The sequence below is a fragment of the Mustelus asterias genome, chromosome 4 (genome assembly GCF_964213995.1).
Source record: "Mustelus asterias chromosome 4, sMusAst1.hap1.1, whole genome shotgun sequence".
Taxonomy (NCBI): domain Eukaryota; kingdom Metazoa; phylum Chordata; class Chondrichthyes; order Carcharhiniformes; family Triakidae; genus Mustelus; species Mustelus asterias.
The window spans coordinates 146,984,778-146,998,985 of record NC_135804.1 but is presented as its reverse complement, the minus strand read 5'-3'; the positions used below and the strand labels follow the sequence as shown (position 1 = coordinate 146,998,985).

The 14,208-nt window shown below is 43.5% G+C and overlaps 1 protein-coding gene across 8 annotated transcripts in view; it reads left to right on the top strand.

Moving 5' to 3' along the window:
* atrx (ATRX chromatin remodeler) overlaps positions 1-14,208 on the top strand; it is a 178,298-nt gene that overhangs the window by 28,709 nt on the left and 135,381 nt on the right. For 6 of the 8 annotated variants that reach the window (XM_078211911.1, XM_078211909.1, XM_078211907.1 and 3 more), the window contains exons 3-4: positions 1,151-1,200; positions 3,334-3,380. In XM_078211911.1, the coding sequence (XP_078068037.1) occupies positions 1,186-1,200; positions 3,334-3,380 (62 nt within the window). In that variant the 5' untranslated portion in view covers positions 1,151-1,185. The remainder of the gene's footprint in view (positions 1-1,150; positions 1,201-3,333; positions 3,381-14,208) is intronic. The other 2 variants (XM_078211912.1, XM_078211913.1) reach the window with 1 other exon arrangement.

Below are 14,208 nucleotides of genomic sequence, written 5' to 3'. Positions count from 1 at the left end.
CTTCCAGTTTGTGTTTACCCTGATCCTTCACTTTAATTTGAAAATGTTACCTCTCAATTGTATTAAATCATGCGGCACATATCTGCCAATTCTGTTAATATCTTCTTGAAATATTATATTGCCTGTTTATCAAACCTTTGTCAGCAAACTTTGAAATTTATTCCCTAAATCCAAGTCCAAATCATCTTTATACACTGAGGGCAATAGCACTGAAACCTGAATATATTTTGGACTTGTCTCCAGTATTGAGCTGCACTAATTTACCATAAACTTTTGTATATTAGCCATTTTCTAATCATGTTCAACGTGACCAGGTCTTGTGAAACACCTTGTACACATCAGATTCAGTAATGCTACATCTGCATCCTTCATTTGCCAATTGGTCTTTCCAGACAAATGCATTCCTCATGAAATTGGCATATCTGCCAGTTAAGCTGATTGTATTCACGCAATTTGGCTGAGGAATGTTTGGGGAAGGGGTTTCAAATTATTACCAAATCCATGACCTTTTATTGTTGTGGGTATGCACCACATTTTGTGGTGTGATTTATTTGGAGGGGTCAGGAAAGATTCTTTTGCAGATGGTGGAGCTGAGGCCACAAGCAGCTGTCATCTTCAGATTGCACTAGAACTGTAGTGTGCTTCCACAATTGTCAACCTGTGCATAAAAGTAGTTAAATTATGTTTACTTCTAATTAGTATATTATAGTAGAATAATTTGTGTATATACTTAAGATCATTTCAAATGGGTAAAGTCTCCCTCAATGTCAACAAAACGAAGGAATTTGTTAGGTTGATTGGCCATGCTAAAGTTGCCCCTTAGTGTCCTGAGATGTGTAGGTTAGAAGAACTAGCGGGTAAATATGTAGGGATATGGGGGTAGGGCCTGGGTGGGATTGTGGTCGGTGCAGACTCGATGGGCCAAATGGCCTCTTTCTGCACTGTAGGGATTCTGTGATTCTTTCTATGATTGTCATAGCCTTCAGGAAGCGTAGTGGAGAACATGCCCCTGTCTACATCAACGACGATGAAGTGGAAATAACCTCCCTGCTTCTACCTTGTATATTCCCTTCATATGTTTTGTTTTAATAAAAGGATGATATTTTATATTCCTTCCGGTTGTATATAAATTACCTATGCTTTTTTTCAGAAAAAGGGAACACGACTGTAATTTCCACTTCACATATGGAGGATAAAGAGGTTTGTTGCAGTTTTGCTCTGCCAAAGAAATGATTGTAAAAACTGAATTGAGCACAACTACAGTCTTCTACGGGACCAAGTTGCAGTTACATTCTTTTGTTTGGGCATATATAATCAATCCAAAAATTGCTTCCACAATCCCAAATCTAAAGGAATGCTTGTATGGAATGTTTTGCATTCCTTTAGATGTAAATTAAATTTTCTTTTGTGTTTTCTGTGCCCACAGTTTTCTTGCAGAGTTTTGGGTCACCTGTTAGCATCACGCTAATACTCCTTTTCTGTGGCCTCTTGTGCACGATATAGTGTTACTTCAATCCTTTATTGTTCCATTATTAGCATTAATTTTCTTCCAGCCTGGTCCTGTGAATTTTTTAATAATTGTTTAAATTTCTATGGGTGCCATTTATTTTCCCCTCTTGCTCTTTCGCATTCTCTCGCCTGCCCCATATCTGTAGAAATAAGACTAGAAACTTTAAGGCATACGTTGCCATGGCCAGTTTAGTTGACCCACCCATATTGTTGGTGTTTTCCAGCTTCATTTTGTTTTTGCCTCGTGGAGATAGCAAGCAATATTTTGTTTACATTTTAAGAGTCTTCCCCCAGTGGAGGGAAGAAGAATTTATTCTCTAAATAGGAAAAGCAAGAATATAAATCATGAAACTAGCTTACTTAGCAGAATGGCTTTGTTTTGGATTTGAAGATAAGTGGGCAAGGTTTGATGCTGGCAGTTAAAAGTCATGCCAACTGTTTAAGTTGCGACATGACCATGATCTCATACATAGTGGACAATCAGATCAGTTCTCCCTCCTTATACTTCCCGCAAAGAGTGGAATATAGGGTTTCATGCCATCATAGAATCATATTTTTATGGCAAAGATTGAGATTCATCTAGAAAAATTAGTCTATCTGACACCTGTAGTATTTGGTAGGTTGTGATGGGGGGGATTGTGGCATGGGGAAGGCAACTACTTTGGAAGTCATTTCAGACGCTCTCTTTAAAAAAAATATATATATATATACAGTGTGACTTTGGCAGCTGATTGGAATTTCCAATAGCCATATTATTCCCAGTTGATATAAGCCCATTGCAATTGCTGCAGAATTCCCTAAATGAACATTGTGGCATTCCTATCTGCTTTGTAATAAAAGTATTCAACCATAAGTCAAAATTTAACTGTCTTTAATTTGGAGGACATTGTCGTCCACTTTATTAATAATACCAGAAGTAGAAAGTGAGAGCTATCTATCCTTTACCTGTTCTAAGCAGTAACTGGCACAGACTTCCAGCCTGGTTTGATGCGCACTTAGTTTTTGCATTGGAGTGGGAAGGAGAGAATCAATCAGGTGTTTTTGCAATGGAACAGTGCAGCCAGAAATGACACTTCTATATATCCTAGAGTTTTCGTATTAGAAATTAAGTCAGTAATTTTGAACAGTCCTTATTCATAGTTCTTTATACATATCCATGTTTCTGCCATTTTCCCTGCAAGATTTTATAGTTGAGAAAATTAATTAATGGTAACTTCAAGCTTAGATGGTCTTAGTTAAAGGAAAAAGAATTATTATCATTGCGGAAAAAAGGTTACCACATGTATGCAATCTAGAGCACTTGTTAGACTAACTAAAAAGTGCCTGTGACAAATACTGAATCTGCCTGTTTATTTTCTGTTTCTATCCTTGTAATAGGAACCTTGGTAACGCTAACATTAATTGAATTCTAAATGGATTTTTCCATCTGTGTCCAGACTTGGGTCCTGAAGCTGTGTTCCCTGAGAAATCTATCATGGCATACCAAGCTCTCATACTTAATAGGTTCATTTTTTTAATGGGTAGAATCGTTGATCTATTTTGTTTTATTTAGTTGGTTTGGGAGATTTTGTGAAATATTCTCATCCTTGATACCTTGGCCTAGAACTGATATTTTGCCTTGAATTCTCCATATGGAATAGTGTTTTGGCAGAACAGTGTTTTAGCCATCATGGATTTATATCAACTTCTGAGAAGCAGGCTTAACTTTTTTAAACTATGGATGATCCAACAGATTTAAATTCTTAAATCCACATTGGTTCATATTAATTATTTTGCAATTAAGCATTTGTAAGCCTAAATTTAGTTGTTCCTTTTTGTTTAAAGGCCTCCAGTCAAAAATCGAAGTCTTCGGGATCATCCCGTTCAAGAAGGTTAGTATTTTAAGAGTGTAGAACGTAAGGCAGTGTGGTGCTGTTTCAGTAGTGGGCAACTGGATGAACTTCATGGATTCCAGTGAGCACTCATGCTCAGTTACACTGCTGAGAAGTGATGCTTCCATAATGGGATAGTTATGACTAGGCCGCTGCTACTTATCTCCTAAAGTTTGGCTGAAGACTAGTATTGGGAGAAGATTTAAAGCATGTTATAGGTTGTAGTCCAGCATGAGCTATAATGAAATGGAAAATATATAATATTGCTATTTGATTTTGCCTTATTTGTTATAACAGCAAAGACAAAAACTGCCAAGTTTTTTTATGTTGGTTACTGAATGTTGGTAGATGTTTATGCAGTTATATACAAGTAAAGGTAACTTGCCTGTGTTGAGTTTGAGGTGTTTTGTACTAAAATGAGTGCACGTGGCTAATGTGCATCTATAGCTGCACTTGTTTTAAATCAACAATTTTGATTGGACAATGTTGCTAGAGGAAAGTAAAACCCCAGGCTTCCACTAAAATACAGAACATTGGCACTGCTTAAGCCATGTATACTAGCTGAATAACAGGAATGCTTTGATGCTCTTTGCAGGTATATAACTCTCTAGCTGCATTACCTGTTTGTTCTAGTGCTGCATCGGCATATCTGGATTTGGGCAGTCTTTGCCATTTTAATTTTCCTGGGCGTTCCACATTGAAATGAAGATCAGAGATGAATTGGTGAATAGATGATGGGGTTGTAATTGAAAAATTGGTTAGTTTTTCACAGTATTTGTGGTAGTTCAAATCAAAGTGGAGAATACCTACAGAATGATCAGTCTATTTTCTAAGATCTCTTGCTGATCAGTCTTCCTGCCGGATGAGGCCAACTATATTGACCATAGAAACATAGGACTTGGAAGCAGGAGTGGGCCATTTGGCCCATTTGAGCTTGCCCTGCCATTTAATAAGATTATGGTTACGTTTCAAGTGCATTTTGCACCTCCCCACCCTAATCAGGCTTGACACCCTTGTCTGTCATAAATCTATCTAACTCTGACTTTAATAAATGTAAAGACTCGGCCGTTGCTACTTTTATGGATAAATAATTCCACATACTAATGGCCTTAGAGAGAAAACAATTGGCCCATCCAGTCTGCACTGACTTTCTGAAAGAGCATCTTGCCAACCCCCGTAAACCCTCACATTTACCATGGCTAATCCACCTAACCTGTACATCTTTGGACTGTGGGAAGAAGCCAGAGCACCCAGAGGAAACCTGCAGTAAAACTTCCCTGCTTGTATGTTCCATTCCCCTTGCAATAAAAGTGTGGTGACTAGGGGATTTTCACAGTAACTTTATTGCAGTGTGAATGTAAGCCTACTTGTGACTAATAAATAAACTTTAAATACCAATATTCCATTTGCTGTATACTAATAATTTGTGATTCATGCACCTGGACACATGTATCATGAGTGGCACGGTAGCACAGTGGTTAGCACTGCTGCTTCACAGCTCCAGGGTCCCGGGTTCGATTCCCGGCTTGGGTCACTGTCTGTGTGGAGTTTGCACATTCTCCTCGTGTCTGCATGGGTTTCCTCCGGGTGCTCCGGTTTCCTCCCACAGTCCAAAGATGTGCGGGTTAGGTTGATTGGCCAGGTTAAAAATTGCCCCTTAGAGTCCTGGGATGCGTAGGTTAGAGGGATTAGCGGGTAAATATGTGGGGGTAGGGCCTGGGTGGGATTGTGGTCGGTGCAGACTCGATGGGCCGAATGGCCTGCACTGTAGGGTTTCTATGATTTCTATCTCTCTGTACTATCGAGTTTGGCAATCTCTCTCCATTTCAGTAAAATTGCTGCTTTGCTGTTTTTCCTGCCAGAGTAGACAAGTTCATATTTTTAATTTGCCTACCCTCACTCACATTTAATAATTGGTTTTAAAATTGAAAACAGGCCACAGGCAGAATTTTTTTAATGAGAACCGTTACCTTTGAGGAGTCGTGACAGGGTGGATGTAGAATCTAGATTTAGGTTTTACGGTTTAAAAAGAGGTAGCTCATTTAAGATGGATGAGAATTTTTTGAGGGTCATGAGTCTTTGGAATACTTCTCCTCCAAAAGGCAGTGAAAGCAGAGTCTTTGAACATTTTTAAGCCGCAGTTGGATAGATTCTTGATTAGCAAGGGGTGAAAGGTTATCAGGAGTAGGCAGGAATGTGGGGTTGAGGTTGCAATTAGGTTCAAGGTGAGGCGGGGGGGAGGTTTAACACTGATATCAGAAGGACGTATTTTACACAGACGGTGGTGGGAGCCTGGAATGCGCTGCCGGGCAAGGTGGTGGAGGCGGACACACTGGGAACGTTTAAGACTTATCAAGATAGCCACATGAACGGAATGGGAATGGAGGGATACAAAAGAATGGTCTAGTTTGGACCAGGGAGTGGCGTGGGTTTGGAGGGCCGAAGGGCCTGTTCCTGTGCTGTATTGTTCTTTGTTCTTAAATCAGCCATGATCTTATTGAATGGCTAAGGCGGCTCGGGGGGGCTGAGTGGCTTACACCTTCTAGTTCATATGTTAGAATTAAAGAATGGGTGCACTCTGCAAGTTGAAGAAAGTCTGTGCTTCATTTTTTGTGAATACATTACAAAAACTGAGTAGTTATCCTACTCGTTGGCTTTATGATGTGGATAGTCCCAGCTCCAATTCATCTACTTCAAATTAAAATTTACTGTATGAAATTTACAAATGTATGATCACAAATCATTTGAGTTACTGTTTAGAGTTGGTGAAATTCCCATTTTGTTATTCTGGAAATTTAGTTGGTATTTTAAGGGTCACATTCTGTACAACTTTTATTAATGTCCTATTAGATTATGCCAACTGAGTCAGTTTTCATTTTTGTTAAATGGGATTATAGAACTTCTTGGTGTTTTTAACATGTAATTTTCAGTACAAAGAACAATACAGCACAGGAACAGGCCCTTCGGCCCTCCAAGCCCGCGCCGCTCCCCGGTCCAGGATTGAATCCTGAATCCAGGATCCCCGCCCAATTTTCCAGCCTATCTACATACCAATACCCTATCCACCGAGCTGTCCCTCACAGCTACGATGCTTTGTTCATCACAACCTATTAACTCACCCCCACCCCCCCATTCCAGACCATGTGATCTCCAGGGAGAGGCAAAAACCCAGAGTGAAAACCCCAGGGCCAATATGGGGAAAAAAAATCTGGGAAATTCCTCTCCGACCCCCTGAGGCGATCGAAACGAGTCCAGGAGATCACAATGGCCCTGATCGGAAAATGCTTCCCAACCCTAGTCATTTCCACTTCCACGAACACCATATGAATTCCCTGCCCCCGAGACAGGTTCCCAACTATCCGCAGTCTCGCTCTGTACTGGCACCAGCAAGATGATCATAGAATGAAGCCTTGAAACGAGAAACAAGGAACAATTAGCCCGCGCCGCTCCCTGGTCCAAACTAGACCACTCTTTTGTATCCCTCCATTCCCACTCCGTTCATATAGCTGTCTAGATAAGTCTTAAACGTTCCCAGTGTGTCCGCCTCCACCACCTTGCCCGGCAACACATTCCAGGCCCCCACGACCCTCTGTGTGAAATATGTCCTTCTGATATCTGTGTTAAACCTCCCCCCCTTCACCTTGAACCTATGACCCCTCGTGAACGTCACCACCGACCCGGGGAAAAGCTTCCCACCGTTCACCCTATCTATGCCTTTCATAATTTTATACACCTCTATTAAGTCTCCCCTCATCCTCCGTCTTTCCAAGGAGAACAACCCCAGTTTCCTCAATCTCTCCTCATAACCAAGCCCCTCCATACCAGGCAACATCCTGGTAAACCTCCTCTGTACTCTCTCCAAAGCCTCCACGTCCTTCTGGTAGTGTGGCGACCAGAACTGGACGCAGTATTCCAAATGCGGCCGAACCAACGTTCTATACATCTGCAACATCAGACCCCAACTCTTATACTCTATGCCCCGTCCTATAAAGGCAAGCATGCCATATGCCTTCTTCACCACCTTCTCCACCTGTGACGTCACCTTCAAAGATCTGTGGACTTGCACACCCAGGTCCCTCTGCGTATCTACACCCTTTATGGTTCTTCCATTTATCGTGTAGCTCCTCCCTACATTATTCCCACCAAAATGCATCACTTCGCATTTTGCAAGTAGATGAATTGGAGCTGGGACTATCCACATCATAAAGCCAAAGAGTAGGATAACTACTCAGTTTTTGTAATGTATTCACAAAAAATGAAGCACAGACTTTCTTCGCAGTTCCATCCATTACCTTCCCACAGCTAAAACTTGCATGTGGTGGATCTTATTGAACTTGTACACCCAATTTTGTGCCAATACTTTGTCCCAGTTCCAGTGTTGCTTGTAGTCGATTGCTAGTCATAGAAATCATAGAAACCCTACAGTGCAGAAGGAGGCCATTCGGCCCATCGAGTCTGCACCGACCACAGTCCCACCCAGGCCCTACCCCCACATATTTACCCGCTAATCCCTCTAACCTACGCATCTTGGTAGGTTACGGCACGGTAGCACAGTGGTTAGCACTGCTGCTTCACAGCTCCAGGGTCCCAGGTTCGATTCCCGGCTCGGGTCACTGTCTGTGTGGAGTTTGCACATTCTCCTCGTGTCTGCGTGGGTTTCCTCCCGGGTGCTCCGGTTTCCTCCCACAGTCCAAAGATGTGCGGGTTAGGCTGATTGGCCAGGTTAAAAATTGCCCCTTAGAGTCCTGAGATGCGTAGGTTAGAGGTATTAGCGGGTAAATAAGTGGGGGTGGGGCCTGGGTGGGATTGTGGTCGGTGCAGACTCGATGGGCTGAATGGCCTCCTTCTGCACTGTAGGGTTTCTATGGTTTCTAAGGGGCAATTTTTAACCTGGCCAATCAACCTAACCCACACATCTTTGGACTGTGGGAGGAAACCGGAGCACCCGGAGGAAACGCACGCAGACACGAGGAGAATGTGCAAACTCCACACAGACAGTGACCCGAGCCGGGAATCGAACCTGGCACCCTGGAGCTGTGAAGCAGCAGTGCTAACCACTGTGCTACCGTGCCGTGTGTAAAAAAAGAAGTGCAATTTTTCTAGGAATTTTAAAAGTTGTTTGTCATTGGTGAGGTTAAATGAATTTTGAATTCTATTTTCAAGGATGTGACTAGCATCACATTTGTTTGATTTTGGCAATTTGAAGGTTACTTGAAGAGAAATCTTGTGCTGAGAAATACTTCCAAGGAGTAGTGCATCGCCAAGCAAGAATTACAAATTCGTTTTTCTTGCTGAAGCGATTGTAGCACTGCATATGCAGCAACACTGGTTTCCTTGCTACAGCAAACACCCAATACCGTTGAAGACCATGATGCATCCCTTGATGTAGAAATGCTTGCTTTCATGTACCTTTTCTTTTATTGAGGTAGTTGGCACTTCCATTTGGAATGCTGGGAAAGGGAGTTTACAGCACCAAACATCATTGGAACAAACTTGCCCATGATTTAATAAAGTACTTGAAATGCATGACGAAGACTTTAATTTGAACAGCAGCTGGATGTCATGTGCCAGCCTCCCATCCATTGACTCCGTCTGCACTTTTTGCTGTGTCGGAAAAGCAGCCAACATAATCAAGGACCCCATGCATCGCAGACGTGCTCTCTTCCACCTTCCTCCTCGGGGGGGCGGGGGGGGGGGGGGGGGGGGTGCAAAAACTGACCCATGAACAGCTTCTTCCCTGCTGCAATCAGACTTTTGAATGGACCTATCGTATATTAAGCAGATCTTTATCTACACCCTATCTGTGACTGCAACACTATATTCTGCACCCTGTTCTTTTCTTCTCCCTATGTACTCTGAATAGTGTGTTTTGTCTGTACAATGTGCAAAAAAACCCCATACTTTTCACTATATCTCAATACATGTGACAAATCAAATCTAAGCTGGAGTCTATATGGATGGCAGTGAATTTACACATGAGCTCTGTTAAGGCAGCATTGCTCATTTCATCAAAGCCTTGCAACTAATATTCAACAGCCTGAACTGCAGAGGTGCAAGTACTGTGTGCTATCCTACTGTTGTACAGTCTTTTTCCAGCTTTTAAAAAATAACAATATATTGAAAGGAATTGGTGAGGGATTAAATTTCTCTTTTCTGCCCATTGACCTAGATAGTTAATGACTACCCATTCGCAAGGATTTTGGAGGAAATACAATAATATAATTTAATTAAAAGCAAAATACTAGAGAACGCTGGAGAGCTGAAGTAAAAGTGAAGTGCTGGCAAAACTCAGCAGGCATAGCAGCATTGGTGGAGCAAGAGTTTGAGTTTTGAGTCCAATCGGACTCTTCAGAATTGATTTACATTTCTTTGAATGAACAATTTTGCATTTGAATTTAAAATGCTGCTGAACTCTAAGGTTGAATTCAAGCTTTGGATTAATTTAGACTCTCTTGTTCACCACTTCGATGATGACCAGGTGTTTCTATTGCTTTCATTAAGATGGTGACTTAAGGTTGGTTTAATTCTGCAGACACTGCTCTGATACTTCCTACAAGTGGTTGTTCATCTGGAAGCTTATCATATGTTAATAGAACAGCACAGAACAGGCCCTTCGGCCCTTGATGTTGTGCCGAGCTTTGTCTGAAACCAAGATCAAGCTATCCCACTCCCTATCATTCTGGTGTGCTCCGTGTGCCTATCTAATCACCACTTGAAAGTTCCTAAAGTGTCTGACTCCATTCTCACATCAGGCAGTCCATTCCACACCCCAACCACTGAGTAAAGAACCTACCCCTGACATCCCTTCTATATCCCCCACCATGAACGTTATAGTTATGCCCCCTAGTAACAGCTACATTCACCCGAGGAAATAGTCTCTGAATGTCCACTCTATCTATTCCCCCTTATCTTATAAACCTCTATTAAGTCGCCTCTCATCCTCCTCCGCTCAAGAGAAAAGCCCTAGCTCCCTCAACCTTTCCTCATAAGACCTACCCTCCAAACCAGGCAGCATCCTGGTAAATCTCCTCTGCACTCTCTCCAATGCTTCCACATCCTTCTTATAGTGAGGTGACCAGAACTGCGCACACTATTCCAAATGTAGTCTCACCAAGGTCCTGTACAGTTGCAGCATAACCCCACGGTTCTTAAACTCCAACCCCCTGTTAATAAAAGCTAATACACTATAGGCCTTCTTCACGGCTCTATCCACTTGAGTGGCAACCTTCAGAGATTTGTGGATATGAACCCCAAGATCTCTCTGTTCCTCCACATTCCTCAGAACCCTGCCGTTGACCCTGTAATCCGCATTCAAATTTGTCTACCAAAATGAATCAGCTTGCACTTATCAGGGTAAAACTCCATCTGCCATTTTTTGGCCCAGCTCTGCATCCTATCAGTGTCTCTTTGCAGTCTACAACAGCCCTCCACCTCATCCACTACTCCACCAATCTTGGTGTCATCAGCAAATTTACTGACCCACCCTTCAGCCTCCTCCTCCAAGTCATTGATAAAAATCACAAATAGCAGAGGACCCAGCACTGATCTCTCTGGTACACCGCTGGTAACTGGTCTCCAGTCTGAAAATTTTCCATCCACCCGCATCCTCTGTCTTCTATGAGATAGCCAGTTACTTATCCAATCGACCAAATTTCCCTCTATCCCACACCACCTTATTTCATGAGCCTACCATGGGGAACCTTATCAAACGCCTTACTAAAATCCATGTATATGACATCAACTACTCTACCTTCATCTACACACTTAGTTACCTCCTCAAAGAATTCAATCAAATTTGTGATGCAAGACTTGCCCTTCACGAATCCATGCTGACTATCACGGATTAAGCTGCATCTTTCCAAATGGTCATAAATCCTATCCCTCATCCTTTTCCATTAACTTTCTGACCACCGAAGTAAGACTAACTGGCCTATAATTACCAGGGTCATTCCTATTTCCTTTCTTGAACAGAGGAATGACATTCGCCACTCTCCAGTCCTCTGGCACTATCCCTGTGGACCGTGAGGATCCAAAGATCAAAGCCAAAGGCTCTGCAATCTCATCCGTTGCCTCCCAAAGAATCCTAGGATGTTTCCCATCTGGCCCAGGGGACTTATCGACCCTCAGATTTTTCAAAATTGCTAATACACCTTCCCTCGGAACATCTGCCTCCTCCAGCCTATCAGCCTGTATCCCACTCTCATCCTCAAAAACATGGTCCCTTTCGGTGAACACTGAAGAAAAGTATTCCTTCATTGCCTCTCCTATCTCTTCTGACTCCATGCACAAGTTCTCACTACTATCTTTGACCGGCCCTAACCTCACCCTGGTCATTCTTTTATTTCTCACGAGTAAAAAGCCTTGGGGTTTTCCTTGATCCGACCCGCCAGGACTTCTCATGCCCCCTCCTAGCTCTCCTAAGCCCTTTTTTTTAGCTCATTCCTTGCTACCTTGTAACCCTCAAGTGACCCAATTGAACCTTGTTTTCTCATCCTTACATACGCTTCCTTTTTCCTCTTGACAAGACATTCAGCATCTTTTGTGAACCATGGTTCCCTCACTCGGCCATTTCCTCCCTGCCTGACAGGGACATGCCTATCAAGGACACGCAGTATTTGTTCCTTGAACAAGCTCCGCTTTTCATTTGTGCCTTTCCCTGACAGTTTCTGTTCCCATTTTATGCTCCCTAATTCTTGCCTAATCGCATCATAATTGCCCCTCCCCCAATTATAAACCTTGCCCTGCCGTCCGGCCCTATCCCCCTCCATTGCAATAATGAAAGACACCGAATTGTGGTCACTATCTCCAAAGTGCTCTCCCACAACCAAATCTAGCACTTGGCCTGGTTCATTACCCAGTACCAAGTCCAATGTGGCCCCACCTCTTGTTGGCCTATCCACATATTGTCAGGAAATCCTCCTGCACACAGAGCAAAAACTGCCCCATCCGAACTATTTGACCTATAAAGGTTCCAATCAATATTTGGAAAGTTAAAGTCACCCATGACAACTATTCTGTGACCTCCACACCTATCCATAATCTGCTTTGCAATTTCTTCCTCCACATTTCTATTACTATTTGGGGGCCTATAGAAAACCCCCAACAATGTGACCGCTCCTGTCCTATTTCTAACTTCAGCCCATATTACCTCAGTGTGCAGATCCCCCTCGAACTGCCTTTCAGCAGCTGTTAAACTATCCTTGATTAACAATGCCACTCCACCACCTCCTTTTACCATCTTCCCTACTCTTACTGGAACATCTATACCCCGGAACTTCCAACAACCATTCCTGTCACTGTTCTAACCATGTCTCCGTAATGGCCACAACATCGTAGTCCCAAGTACCAATCCACGCTCCATGTTCACCTACCTTATTCCGGATGCTCCTTGCATTGAAGTAGACACACTTCAACCCACCTTCCTGTCTGCCGGTACACTCCTGCGACCATGATACCCTCCTCAGCACCTCGCTACACTCAACACTGGCTTCTGGACTACAGCTCGTTTTCCCATCCCCCTGACAAATTAGTTTAAACCCCCCCCCCTGAAAAACCGTAGCAAATTTCCCTCCCAGGATATTGGTGCCCCTCTGATTCAGGTGCAAACTGTCCTGTTTGTACAGGTTCCACCTCCCCCAGAATGTGTTCCAATTATCCATGAAACTGAAACCCTCCCTCCTACACCATCCCTGCAGCCACGTGTTTATCTGCACTCTCCCTGTTCCTCAACTCGCTAGCACGTGGCACCGGCAACAAACCAGAGATGACAACATGGTTTGTCCTGGCTCTCAGCTTCCACCCTAGCTCCCTAAATTCCTGTTTTAAATCCCTGTCCCTTCTCTTGCCTGTGTCGTTGGTACCGATGTGTACCATGACTTGTGACTGTTCCCCCTCTCCCTTAAGGATCCTGAAAACACGGTCCGAGATGTCACGGACCCTGGCGGCACCCCCCCCCCCCCCCCCCACACACACACACACACACACACACACAACAGTATCCAAAGCAGTATACTTGTTGCTGAGGGGAATGACCACAGGAGATCCCTGTACTGACTGCATCCTCCCAGCCACTCTCACCGTCACCCATTTATCTTCATTCTTCAGAGTAACTACATCCCTGAAGCTTCTATCTATGACCACCTCTGCCTCCCGAATGATCCGAAGTTCATCCAGCTCCAGATCCCTAACACTGTCTTCAAGGAGCTGGAATTGGACGCACTTCCTGCAAGTGTACTCAGCTGGGACACCCACCTCAAACATCCCACAGGAGGAACATTGCACTGCCTGCACTGACATCCCTGCTAACTTCCCATACTAAGAAATGAAAGAGGGAAAAAAAAGCTTACCTGCTCTCACTCAGTCCTTTTTTTTAGGTTAGAGGAGGGGGGAGGGTGGGAGACTCTAGGCGGAGGTTAAACCCAAACAGACGGAGGTTAAACCCAAACAGACGGAGGTTAAACCCAAACAGACGGAGGTTAAACCCAAACAGACGGAGGTTAAACCCAAACAGACGGAGGTTAAACCCAAACAGACGGAGGTTAAACCCAAACAGACGGAGGTTAAACCCAAACAGACGGAGGTTAAACCCAAACAGACGGAGGTTAAACCCAAACAGACGGAGGTTAAACCCAAACAGACGGAGGTTAAACCCAAACAGACGGAGGTTAAACCCAAACAGACGGAGGTTAAACCCAAACAGACGGAGGTTAAACCCAAACAGACGGAGGTTAAACCCAAACAGACGGAGGTTAAACCCAAACAGACGGAGGTTAAACCCAAACAGACGGAGGTTAAACCCAAACAGACGGAGGTTAAACCCAAACAGACG